The sequence below is a fragment of the Acomys minous genome (genome assembly GCF_964271855.1).
Source record: "Acomys minous genome assembly, chromosome: 9".
NCBI lineage: Eukaryota > Metazoa > Chordata > Mammalia > Rodentia > Muridae > Acomys > Acomys minous.
In genome coordinates, this window is record NC_140490.1 from 17798421 (window position 1) to 17811672 (window position 13252).

At 39.1% G+C, this 13252-nt stretch overlaps 1 protein-coding gene across 7 annotated transcripts in view; it reads left to right on the forward strand.

The window, feature by feature from the left end:
* The window catches only part of ANKRD28 (ankyrin repeat domain 28), a 161233-nt gene that overhangs the window by 143207 nt on the left and 4774 nt on the right, over positions 1–13252 (forward strand). For all 7 annotated transcript variants that reach the window (XR_014782135.1, XM_084796848.1, XM_084796849.1 and 4 more), the window contains 9 exons: positions 2049–2136; positions 2499–2616; positions 2694–2913; positions 5529–5616; positions 5700–5783; positions 6369–6514; positions 7274–7356; positions 7721–7803; positions 9243–9334. Coding sequence is in view for 6 of the 7 variants with exons in the window: in XM_084796848.1 (XP_084652974.1) it covers positions 2049–2136; positions 2499–2616; positions 2694–2913; positions 5529–5616; positions 5700–5783; positions 6369–6514; positions 7274–7356; positions 7721–7803; positions 9243–9334 (1002 nt within the window). In the remaining variant the exon portion in view is untranslated. The remainder of the gene's footprint in view (positions 1–2048; positions 2137–2498; positions 2617–2693; positions 2914–5528; positions 5617–5699; positions 5784–6368; positions 6515–7273; positions 7357–7720; positions 7804–9242; positions 9335–13252) is intronic.

Below are 13252 nucleotides of genomic sequence, written 5' to 3' on the forward strand. Positions count from 1 at the left end.
GATCGGACATTCAAGCAAGGCTTAGAGACAACTGTTTTAGTGAGCATTTGCACTCTTTGGTTTTTCAAGACAGTGTTTCTCTGTGTAGCCTTGGCTATCCTGGACTTACTTTGTAGACCAGGCTGGCCTTGAACTCACAGAGATCTGCCTGCCTCTGCCTCCCAGAGAGCTGGGATTACAGGTGTGCACTTAAACTTTCTAATAAATATGTTTGTAAAAACTGTCAAGTGATATGAGTAAGAAGTCATTTTCTGTTATAAATAAGTGGAGTTATATAAATCTAGACAAAATTATATTGTAACCACAGATTATTTACAGAGCCAGTTTAAAGCTTTAAATGAAGTATTTGTCATCCCCGGCCTTTTTCTTTAAAGACATGGTCTCATTACCCTACACTGGCTTAAAAATGATGTATGTAGTCCATGACTCCCTCAAACTGACAGTGTTCCCGCATCAGCCTTCTTCTCACATGCTAGGAGTACAGGCAGCCACCGGCCTAATAATTCATGAACAATCTTGAAAGATAGAGAGTCTGAGGCACTCTGCTGTATAATGCACCATAAGTGCTACCCATCACATAGAACAAAAAACACTTAATGAAACTGTGTTTCTATAGATGTCTTTCACAATCAAAGATCTTTTGGGAAGCATCTTATTACTTATATGCTATGGGAAAGCACATTTTCCCCCTTGAAGGTTAACATTCTTATCTCACAATGATACTATGGTGGTATTGTGGTTATTGAACTTAGAACACAGAAACACTCATCAGCAACTACTGTGTACTGAGTGTAAATGAATTGGCTTTTTAATAATAGGCCAAATTAGATCTCTTCGAACTACCCTTAAGTATTTTGATACTTGTTTATTACTAAAGCTAAGAGCTGTTGTCAGAGTGCAACATACAGATTGAGTGAAGGTGGTTTTGAGTGATAAGTTTTTATATTAGAGTTTCCTATAACTATTAAAAGGTACTGTAGAAAGGCTGGAGGAATGGCTCAGCTGGTAGAGTGCTCACTTAGCATATGTGAAACCCTGGTACCACATAAAAGAGGGAGTGGTGGTGCATGCTTATAATGATAGAGGCAAAAAGGTCAGCGGTTCTATCCCTCGTACAACAGAAAGAAGATACGGTGCTACTCGGGTGTAATATCTGCACTTAGGAGGTAGAAGCAGAAAGATCAGAAGTTCAGGGTCATTCTTGGATGAAGAGTGAATTTGAGCCTTGCCTAGCCTATGTGTGACTATCACACAAAAAAATAAAATTTTATTTTTTAAAAAAGTACAATAGACAATTAGGCACCTACTTTACGCTCATTACTTTTCTGTATCATTTTTTGCTTGTATATTTTCATTTACTGTGTGGCAGGATCTAAATTTTGGAGGAGATACAACGTACTTTAAAAGCTTCCTATTGAGGTGGAGTGGTTGTTCTGCTTGCCAGTAATGCTTTTGGGCATACAAAAACATTTTATATAAAATATGTGTCATTTATTATGTATGTACCATTTGGTATTCTTTTTTTTTTTTTTTTTTTTTTTTTTTAGGTTTTCGAGACAGGGTCTCTCTGTGTAGCCTTGGCTGTCCTGGACCCGCTTTGTAGACCAGGCTGGCCTCGAACTCACAGTGATCCGCCTGCCTCTGCCTCCCGAGTGCTGGGATTAAAGGCGTGCGCCACCACGCCCGGCGCATTTGGTATTCTTTTCAGCTATAAATCACCTAACCAAATGTGCCCTAATTGACAGGCATTTAGTCTCACCCCAGAGTGTGGTGTGTTCCTCGGTGGGTTGTGTCCACAGTGCCCCCGTCAGCGTCTCCATCCCCTCCTGCTTTTGCATTTGTGTCACGCAGCAGCGGCGGCTGCTCTGCAGGGTCACACCCACAGCCAGCATTTTAGAAAGAGGTCTTAACAGAGTAGAAACCTACTTTGTACATGTGTTGTCCTGCTTGTTGAATTCAGTGAGATTGTCCCAAAACTATAGTCTAAAAGACATGCTTACTGATATTTTGTTTTATTATATTAAAATTTCTATTTATTTGCTTTACAGCAACAAACGGTCACTCAGAATGCTTGCGGTTATTAATAGGAAACGCAGAACCACAGAATGCAGTAGATATTCAAGACGGAAATGGACAGTAAGTTTCAATAAGTTGTTTTGGGAGTTAGGTTTTTATTGGGGGTTTGGTTTTTTGGGGGTTTGGTTTTTGGTTTTGGGGGGTTTGGTGATTTTGAGTCAGGGTCTCACTATATAACCCAGACCTCCATCCCTCTGTGACACTACCTCACACTGTCTTCCGTGCTAGGATTACAGGCGTGTGCTGCTATACATAGATATTCCAATTGATCCCTGTTTTAATAAATGTGTCAAAGTTTGTAATGGAAAATTTCATAGTTTTTTCATTTAAATACATATGAAGTTATGTCACAAAAGTGCATCCTTGCTGTTTTATAGAGTTCTGTGAATGATAAAACTAAGCCTAACTCTTTTGTTGTTCAGGACACCTCTTATGCTGTCTGTTCTCAATGGGCACACGGACTGTGTGTATTCACTGCTGAACAAAGGAGCAAATGTAGATGCCAAAGATAAGTGGGGAAGGACAGCATTACATAGAGGGGTAAGCCAAAATTAAGCTAAAGTTGGCCCATTCTGACCCCCCATAATGTATTTAATACACCCAAATTATTTTTGCAGGCAGTTACAGGCCATGAAGAATGTGTAGATGCATTACTCCAACATGGTGCTAAGTGCTTACTACGAGACAGCAGGGGTCGGACACCTGTCCACCTGTCAGCTGCCTGTGGACACATTGGAGTCCTTGGAGCCCTTTTGCAGTCAGCAGCATCTATGGATGCAAATCCAGCCATAGTAGACAATCATGGGTATACAGCACTTCACTGGGCTTGCTACAATGGTTAAGTATCAGATAAAAACCTGCATTGAGTGTCTGCCTACTAGGTACTAAGTGAAAACGAGTAACTCATTATGTATTGTGGTATTGATTCAATAACATATTTATAAGGCATTATTTTTTAGATTTATAATCTTATAATGTAAAATTAGTAGAAAGCCTAAGAATAATCTCGTCTGTAGTTGTATCCTACTCCTGTTCTTTGTCTTGCCAAAGACAGGTCACTAATTTTCAAAAGTGTTTGAGATGAGCCTTTACATTTTTCCTTTCAACTCACTTGTTATGCTGTGTAATGATTATAGTAAGCTAGCCAAAACATTGTCCTGAGTCAAACGAGTTACTATATATTTCCACGGACTTTGTTGTTTATATATACTATGAATTAACATTATATGACTAATATACTAAGAAAGTAATACCACAGATGTGAATTTTATGTAAAAATCAGTGGGATAAACTTGTTTGTTTGTTGGGACAGGGTTTTTCTGTGTATACCTAACTGACCTAAAATTAACTCTGTAGACCAGGTTGGCCTCAAACTCAGAGATCCACCTGCCACTGCCTCCCAAGTGCTGGGATTAAAGGTGTGTGCCACCACCTGGCTAAAGCAAGAATTTTTGTTGGCCGATTTTTCTTTTTAATATATCAGAGACAATTAGCCATTAAAAACCATATATCACACAGAAGTATATTTCCTAAGGTAGAGAATTTACTTGTCTTTTGGAGATTTACTTTATCTTATAACCTTTCTTATCAGGTCTGTGATGGAATGCTCTCCCTGCTCTATCACTGTTGAGCTTAGGCTTTCTAAGTACGTTCTGTATAAGAAACAGAATTCTGCACAAACTGCAGGCCCGGTTGCCATTAAAAATGATAACAATAGGCTGGCACAGTGCCACACACCTGTAATCCCAGCACTCAGGGAGGCAGAGGCAGATGGGTCTCTCCGAGTTTGAGGCCAGCTTGATCTACAAAGTGAGTCTAGGACAGCCAAGGCTACACAGGAAACTGTGTCTTAAAAGACAAACAAAAGAAAAAACAGATGTGTCTAGTTTTCAAACAAGCAAAATTTTAGTGATTCTGAATTAAACTGGAAGAAATGGATGTTTGTTAATGCAGTGAGGCCAGACAGTCTAAAATTAATGCCATATTTATAGAAAAGTACCTGCTTTATAATTTGACATTATTAAAGTGGGATATATTAAATGCTTTTACTTTGATTAGTAATCTTTGTACAGAAAAATAGCACTCCAATAAAATCAAACAAGCTTTTCTCCCAAAGGAAATGATGACCACATTTTAGAAAAGATATACTTACTAACCTTAAAGTTTAGAATTTTAGCTTATATAGTCATATGCTTGAATAATTTTGATTATCTCATTTATTCCTTTCAAAAGCTAATCAACATTTTGGACTCTCTTAAGCATCCTCAGAAATAGCTCTCTGAAATATTAAGAGAAATACTGAGAATGTCAGCGTGGCTCTATCCATTGCCAGCCGTGGATAGAGTAGATAAAGTAGTCCACACCCACCTCAGACAGTGGCTCTAACCCTTGGTCTCAGGGTTTGTGGCTTACAGCGGTTGAGAATGTCTTAGGGTTTTTTTTTCTTTCTTTCTTTCTTTTTATTATTATTATTTATTCAGATTACAACTCAATTGTTCTCCCATCACTTGTATCCTCCCGTTCCTCCCACCCCTACTCTATTGCCCTCCCCTAGGTCCATGATTGAGGAGGATCTCCTCCCCCACTTTATGGTCACAGACTATCAAGTCTCATCTTGGTAGCCTGCCTATTCTTTCTTTGAGTGCCACCAGGGCTCCTACCATGGGGAGGTTGTCAAATATGGGGCACCAGATTTCATGTCAGAGTTAGTCCCTGCTCTCCACATAACTGTGGAGAATGTGAGAATGCCTTCATTCTTAATGGAGAGTGAGTAGTTTAAAATTTTTTACAAGAATAACTTTTTGAGGGACTTGCAAAATGGCTCAGCAAGTAAAATTCTTGCTACCAAGTCTGACAACCTAAATTTGCTTCCTGGGAATCCATATGATAGGAGAGAACCAGCTCCCAGGCTAAGAAGAAATCTCAAGTTTTACTTGGGATTTATTGTTTTGTTAGGTGTTTTGATTTGTTTTTAAAGTTACTTTTTAAAAAAGCTATCTCCACTAGACATGGTGGCGCATGCCTTTAATCCCAGCACTCAGCAGGCAGAGGTAGGTGGATCGTTGTGAGTTCGAGGGCCAGCTTGGTCTATAAAGCGAGTCCAGGACAGCCACAGAGAAACCAAAAGCTATCTTCCTACTTCTCTTGTCAGTCAGTACATTTTATATTTTTCACAATACGTTTTAGGAAATTGTCCTATGCAGCTTATCAGTTGAACAGGAAAGTTGTAGGACAAAATGTTCCATTTGAATTACAAAAGGAAAGTAAGGTATGCAGGCAGCTTTATATGCCTAGAAATTATCTAGAGCTTTTGAGATCATTAGTTAACGGTCTAAAGAGTGGAAAGGAGTTGGAGCAAGAACTTAAACTTTTTCTTTCTAGATACTTTTATGTGTTTGAGATTATTGTACGTATGTCTTGGATTTTAATATCTAGTTCTTATGCACCATTAGGTCATGAAACATGTGTGGAACTACTTTTAGAACAGGATTTTTTCCAGAAAATAGATGGAAATGCTTTCAGTCCATTGCACTGTGCTGTGTAAGTAAAGCCATAGTGAATCAAATTGGCTATTTTAAGAAAGGCTGTTACTGCGAGACTGACCACCTTGCTGCTTTGCCCAGGATCAATGACAGTGAAGGTGCTGCTGAGATGCTTATCGATACCTTAGGAGCCAGCATTGTGAACGCCACAGATTCAAAGGGAAGGTAGGAAGGGTTCCAATTAGTAGCATCCAGTATTATTTTCAATGAGAGAAAATATGGTAACTATTGACCTTCTGTTTGAGAACTTATAGAGAACTCATAATTGAAAATTTTACACATGTTATAAATTATTAACTCAAATTTTTCACATTATTAGGGAATTCTAATTTTTTTGTCATTTTAAAATGTAATGGTTACTCTGTTTTAAGAAGTATGATTTTAAACCCAGAGAAAATTGCTTAAAAAGTTAACAGTTTTCTGAGTTGGATTAGAGAAAGAGCAGTCTAATAATTGTAATAAAGTAGTAGACTGGAGGTACATTTATTTAAGTTTTCTGTAATGATATAGTGTTATTTTAATAGTGTTATGTAGTTCATCTTTATTTTAGGCAACTTATAGTTTTAATTTCTTTTTAGATTATGTAAAGTATACATATCTAAAATAGAAATTAGTTCTATTGAGCTTATTTGCTTCTTAGCAATGCTTTTATGACCTAGTATGTAAACCCTTGAAAATTGTTGTTTTAAATTCAGGAGTAATTTTTCCAATGTGCCATTTAGTTTTTGTTCTATATTTCACTCTTTGCAGAAGTCCTCTCCACGCTGCTGCCTTCACAGACCATGTAGAGTGTTTACAGCTGCTGCTCAGCCATAATGCTCAAGTCAATTCTGTGGACTCCACAGGAAAAACACCTCTGATGATGGCTGCAGAGAACGGACAGACCAATACAGTTGGTAAAGAAACTGTTTAGAGAAGGCTGAGGCAGTAGAACTGCCTCTAGTTTGAGGGTCAGCCTCGGCGACATAGTATGTCCATTAGAAAAGAGGCATTGTTTAGAAGCAGGCTCAGTATGCGCCTGTAAACCCAGCTGCCCGAGAGCCTGTCAGAGAATTACAAGTGTAGGGCCACTCTGGGCCAAGTCGTGAATAACCTATAACTCACGATTAAGAAAGGACAAAGAATTGTGTTGTATGTGTGAACTCAGATTCCCAGCCCTTCTGACCTCTAGGAATCATCTCACCATTCCACATTTTCATTTCAGAGCATTACCCTTAGTGCCTGGAAAGCTTTACCAGGGTAGTTTAACCTGTGGTTTAGTAGCATTGTCTTTGAACTCAGACTGCGTGAGTGTAAGTTCTAGATCCAGTCAAGTGACCTCCTCCCTCAGTGCCTTCACCTGCAAAATGAGAATGACAGCATCTACTTCAAAAGATTAATGCAAAGGTTAAATAAGTTTCTATAAATCCAGAGCACATAAAACAGTGTTTGAAATTTATTAACAGTCCAAAATGTTAATTATTGTTGTTACTGTCTAATTTGCATAAGAATATAAAAGTTCCTATAATTATATGGTAATGTTTATTATAGTGTTTTCTTGCAATTAAGTATTTGCAAGTATTTTTGTTTTATGTCTTCATTTCTCTACAGTGAGTTATTAGTAGTCTAAGAAACATGCTCATAAACATAAGAATTGATGCACTTTTTCCTCCCAGAGATGCTGGTGAGCAGTGCTAGTGCAGATCTGACTTTACAAGATAAGAGTAAAAACACCGCCCTTCACCTGGCTTGTGGCAAGGTATGTATGTAGTTTAAGGTTGTATTTTCATGGTTACTGTTGAGTGGCATTACTTTTTTCCAGTTCACTAAAATTAACTGAAGGAGGAAGCAAGCCTAATGATTACTGACACTGAGTTTCTTGGTTAGGGGTGGGGTTACTGGGAAGTGTTGGCTTACTAGGCTTTGAAACACAAGCTTAACACTTAATTCTCACTCACCTGTCTTCTTATTCCCATTTCTGATACCTTTGAGTAAATACTCCAGACATTAGCTTAGAAAAATTGTGATATATGTGTAATACTGTACATATGTTAGAAGTGGTTGGGTTTAGATATTTATTCTTAACAGTGCAATCTTTTAAGAGCTATTTGCCACAATTTTAGGGTCATGAAACTAGTGCCTTGTTAATACTGGAAAAGATAACAGATAGAAACCTCATCAATGCAACCAATGCAGCCTTGCAAACGTGAGTACTTTGAATGTCTGCCTAAACTTAGTGACCTCTATCGTTTTACAAAAGAATACATGCACTTTTTAAAATGTGACAAATAAATCAGTCAGAACTATTTAAAGAAGTTTTTACAGTTGTCAGAACTTATTTCTGAAACCATATAACTAAAACCTCTAATACTTAAAAAAAATTGATAAAGTTTTTCTCAGTCTTCTTACTCATAAAATTTCTAAAGGAAGGTAGTACTTATTCTGTGTATAATCAAGATCAGCTGAAAAGTGCATTTCAGACCAGCTGTGAATGAGGTAAAAAGCTTTCTGCATGCAGGTGCATGTGCGCATGGGTTAAGCTTAAAGAGGTTTCAGAAAGAAACAGCTTCTTAATATAAGCAGTAAGCCTTGAGTTTAACTGAGATCTTAAGCACATGTCTCCCATCATCCTCTTCCAATATCCATTGGGGTTTGTTTGTTTGTTTGTGAGCTTGAATTCACTCACATTCTGGGTTCATTCAAATCTCTCAAGGTCCAAATATTAGTCACCTGGCTGGTAAACATCTTTTAAAGATTATCAGAATTTTTGATACTGCAGTTTATAGCTTTTGTTGTGTATTTGTTATCTTCATTTCTTAAAACAGTAAGTTAAGACTGTAGCTCACCCAGTTTCAGTGAACACATCTACAAAGCATTCCTGCACCTAAGATTCAGGGAACACTGGGGAAGAGGGGGCTGAAAAATGGTAAGAGCTGAAGAGTCGGGGAAATTTTTGTGAGACTGTTTTACAGTAAGGTCAGAAGTACACCCATAAAGTCTTCCCAGAATGACTGCCTAAACATGACCTGAACAAGGACAACAGCAATAGCCATCCCAAAGTGGACCAAGGAAAGCCCAGGAGGCCACAACCCCTTACAGAGAACTACCCCTGGTACCCAAGGAATGCTGAGAGCAAGAAATTATCTTCTCGAGGGAAGAGCACATCGATCTAATACCAATGGTCAGCCCTGAGAAATCCATACAATATATATAAGTAGCATTATACAGACTGAGCTGGTTATATATAGGAGTATACATGCATACACATTATGTACATGGAATAGCAATAAATAAAAAAAAGAGGCCTTGCATGAATTTGAAACAAAAAGGACTATATGGGAGGATTGAGAGGAAGAAAAGGGAAGAGGAAATGATGTAATTATAACCTCAGAACTACTATATATATATATATCTTTAAATATGGAGTCTTGGAAGGTTCGGTAGGTTTGGTGAGGTCAGGAAACCACTACTGATGGCCAAGGCTGAGCTCTGGAGGTGCTACTGTCCCTCTCTATCTTCACTGATTGAGAACTCCGTGTACCAGGTTTGTATCTCTAGGTCTTCACAACGTAGCCAAATGTTCTTTGGCAGCCGAGTATGTTTCTGTGTGTGCACTGCACATATATGTACAATTTTTCCCCACAGACCTCTGCATGTTGCTGCCCGAAATGGGCTAACAATGGTTGTTCAAGAGCTTCTGGGAAAAGGAGCAAGTGTACTTGCTGTTGATGAAAATGGTAAGTAGGCTTCATGCACCCTCCATTTGGCCAGCTTCTTGGTTGGAGCTTTTCTCTTTTGATGGTGTTGTGTCTTTGAAGTAAAATACAGTTCAGTGTTTGTTTTTTAATTGTGCAAAGAAGAGCACTGAAATTAATTTTGAGTTCTTTGTAGTAGAGAATTAAGAGCAAGAGAAACAAAAGTTTGTCTGATAGGTTAGCTTCTGAATTCACCTATCTTCTATTAAACCAAACTTGGTATTTCCTATTTGGTCACCACTAATATTCATTTTGGTGACCAAAGATTCTGTACCCCTATGTCTCTCACCCTCAACATGAAAACATTATTGCTGCCAGCTGCTGCTGTAATTCTGTCTTACACTGCAGCAAAACTACTCAAGAATTGGCTTTCTGTAGGCAGGCCTTTGACCCAGCACGCTGTAGAGCTCCCCTTATCAAGGTTCTTGATGGCTCTCCACAGGGTTAAGTCAGTTCTTGCTATGTGAGTATTCCTTTTTTTCTTGGTAAACTTTCTTTACTTGAACTGGGTCGTGGTGGTGTATGACTGTAATCCCAGCACTCAGGAGGCAGAGGTAGGTGAATCTCTGTGAATTCAAGGCCAGCCTGGTCTACAAATTCAGTCCAGAAAAGCCAAGGCTACACGGAGAATCCCTATCTAAAAAACAACAACAAAAAATTACTTTGCTTGGCTTTTAGGGCCTCCACACTAATGTTGGAGAGCTCTGAAGTCTATAGTCCTTGTTTCTTTTTTTTTTTCCCCCCCTCTGTCTACATTTGCCCTCTAGATATCTACTCTAACACTTAATTCTGAAAATTTGCTGAGACTTCCTAAGTTTCTATTGCCAGCCCACACCTTCCCCGGTGTCTGCATTCCTATATCTGTCTGAATGCTTATTAATAAGACCATATAGATGTCTAATACATATAACTGCCAAGCCTTTTTCCTTAGCCACTCGAAACTTACCCTTCCACCAGCCATCCTGATTTCACTTGAAGACAGTTCCCTTCCTTATAGCTCAAGGCAGGAAGTTGAGTGTCCTTCGTTCCTCTCTCATGCCTACTGTACAGTCCATCGGTGAATGCTACTGGTTCTTCCTTTACAGTAAGCCCATCTGTCTTTTTCTCTGCTCACTACCCTCATAGGTAATTCCTAAAGCACATAAGAATCTGTCAGTTCATGCATAGTTCTCCCAGTGACCTCAAAGTCCTTCCCCTCCTGGGACCTTTCTGAGCTTGTTTCCTACCCCATTCTGCTTTGCTTTGCTCCTTCAGCTCCTCTACCTCAGAATCTGTACTTGGGTCATAACCTTTGTTTTAGTCTGCTGCCTGGAACACTCTGATCTGTGTGTATGCTTTGACTGAACCTTTCCTCTGTTTCAAACCATAGCTCAAATTTCATCTTCTCCATGAGGCTTAACGCCACTAACCTAGCTTTATAGCATTCTTAGTCCTGACCAACCTGTTGGTCTCTTTCTTATTTTCAGTAAAGCTTACTGTCTAACTTACTGAATATAATGTGCTTTTTCTCATGTTGACATGTCTCCTCCCTGAGAATAAATGTTCACTCCATAAGAGCAGGAAGTCTTTGTCACTTGTGTTCACTGATGTTTTCTAAATATGAGAAGAGTTGGGGGTTCAGTAGATGTTTGTTGCATGTGTAATTGTGTCAGAACTGTGTTAAGTCCTGAGGCGCCTGTGTGAAGTAGGACACAGGCTACTCCCTATTTGCCAAAGGTTATAAACTGCAGGTAGCTTCTTTGTTAGGGATAGGAGCTGTGGAGTCATCCTTCTCCTCTGGCCCTTAAAACCTTTCCCTCCTATTCCACAGAGAGCCCTGAGCCTTTGAAGGGAGAGGCGTGATGAAGACACCCCAGTTGTTATCCTTAAATGCCCCAAAGCCTCACACTGCAGTACCCAGTTGCAGGTTCTATCATTGTTTGGGAGAGAACCATTTAAGCTGAAAGCAAGCCTGGTGAGAGAGAGAGAACGTTGAGATGAGTGCAGGGATTAGATTAAGTTGTTAGGCTGAGCGTTGGAAAGGGGAGCAGCAAGACTAGAATGGGGACGTGAGACTTAGGGTAGGAGTGCAGATGACCATCAGCACTGAGGTGAAGGTACTTGGAATAAAAAACATGTACAAAGGTTCTTGAATGTATGATCATAGGTTGTTTGGGATATGGTGAAGGGAGAGATGGGGTTTTGTAGGTGAAGTCATATCCACTGTGTGGAAGCTGGGGAAGCATGTGTGGATGACACGTAAATTGTCATTGAGCCAGAAATACAAAGGAAAGAATGAAGTTCATTTGGGACATACAGAAAGCTGAATGAAATTAAATTAAGCAGGTAAGGTATGGGTCTGAAGCCCAAAACCAAAATCTAGATACTCCTAGATTCCTACTTGTATAGATGGAAATGCAGAAATAAAAACATCAATATTTAGCCATATTATGATAGCTATTGATATGTAGGTCTTCATTGACTACTTCCAAGAGTTTATATTGTCTTCTTAAGAAATGAAAAAGAGGCCAGGCGTGATGATGCATATACTTTTAATCCCAGAACTCAGGAAGCAGAGACAGGTGAACCTCTGAGTTTAAGGCCAGCCTGATCTATATAGCAAGCTCTAGGACAGAGGACTACATAGAGAGACCCGTCTCAAAAAGGAGGAAGAAGAGGAGGAGGAGAAGAAGAAAGAAGGGGGAAAGGATAATAATCCTGTTAATGAAGGTCTCTAGTGGTGACCTAGTAATCCTAACACCCTTTGAAGTATTTCTTAGTTAATGTGGCTTTAGTTCACAAGTTAAATAAATACCAATCACACTTTATGATTGTGTGTAGTAATATTGTACATTAATCTAATAACAGCAGTTGGTTAATTATGTTCTGAAGACTAAAGATGAGCCAGGTAGGTGGTGGTGGCAACACGCCCTTAATCCCAGCACTTGAGAAGCAAAGACAGACAGATCTCTGAGTTTGAGGCCAACCTGGTCTACGGAGGGAGTTCCAGGACAGCCAGGGCTACACAGAGAAACCCTGTTTTGGAAAACAAACAAAAGACAAGATGAAGGGGCCAGTATATTCTGTGCCTTTGTTTTCTCCCAAGAATGGGGTTAGTGGTATTGAGATGCTTTTCAGAAGGAGAAAGAAGAAAGAATATGTGTCCTCAAGGGGGTTCTTGCCACACCAGCTCAGGTAGCAGAGAGGCTTCTGTTTGGAGCCATGGTCTTTCTACAAATACTGCTGAGAGATGCATTCCCACTCACTCAGGGCGTTCTGTCCTCTCTAATGATTTGGCTTCTGCTTGCCAGCATCAGGGTAACAATAGCTGGTACCTTCATGTTTTCAGGAGAAACTTTGAACGATATATGAGAATAAAGCACTAAAACATTTCAAGGAAGCAATTTAATTAAATCATGCTTGTTCTTGAGTCCTCTTGCCAGTCCTTTAGGGTAATCAGCTAGTTGTTCCCTTTGACCTTTCACAAAATGGTAATTTTACAAGGTAAAAATTTTTGACTATGAGGACTGATGATGAAGAAGAAGAAGAAGATGATGAAGAAGAAGAAGAAGATGAAGAAGATGAAGAAGAAATATGGAAAAAGATAGAAATAGCCAAATACCCAGTAATTAAATGTATACTGTGGTATGATCATATGGTGAAATATTATACAGTAGCGAAAATTATCTGGCTATAGTTGCCTGTGAAAATATTGGGTCTCACACATAATCAAAAGAAGTCAGATCTTAAAATATGTATACTATATGCTTCCATTTATATCAGAAGGCAAGGCAGGCAGATCTCTGTGAGTTGGAGGCCAGCCTGATCTACAAAGCGACTCCAGAACAGTCAAGGCTACACAGAGAAACCTTGTCTCAAAAAATAAAACAAAACAAAAACAAAATCAACAACAAAACAAGA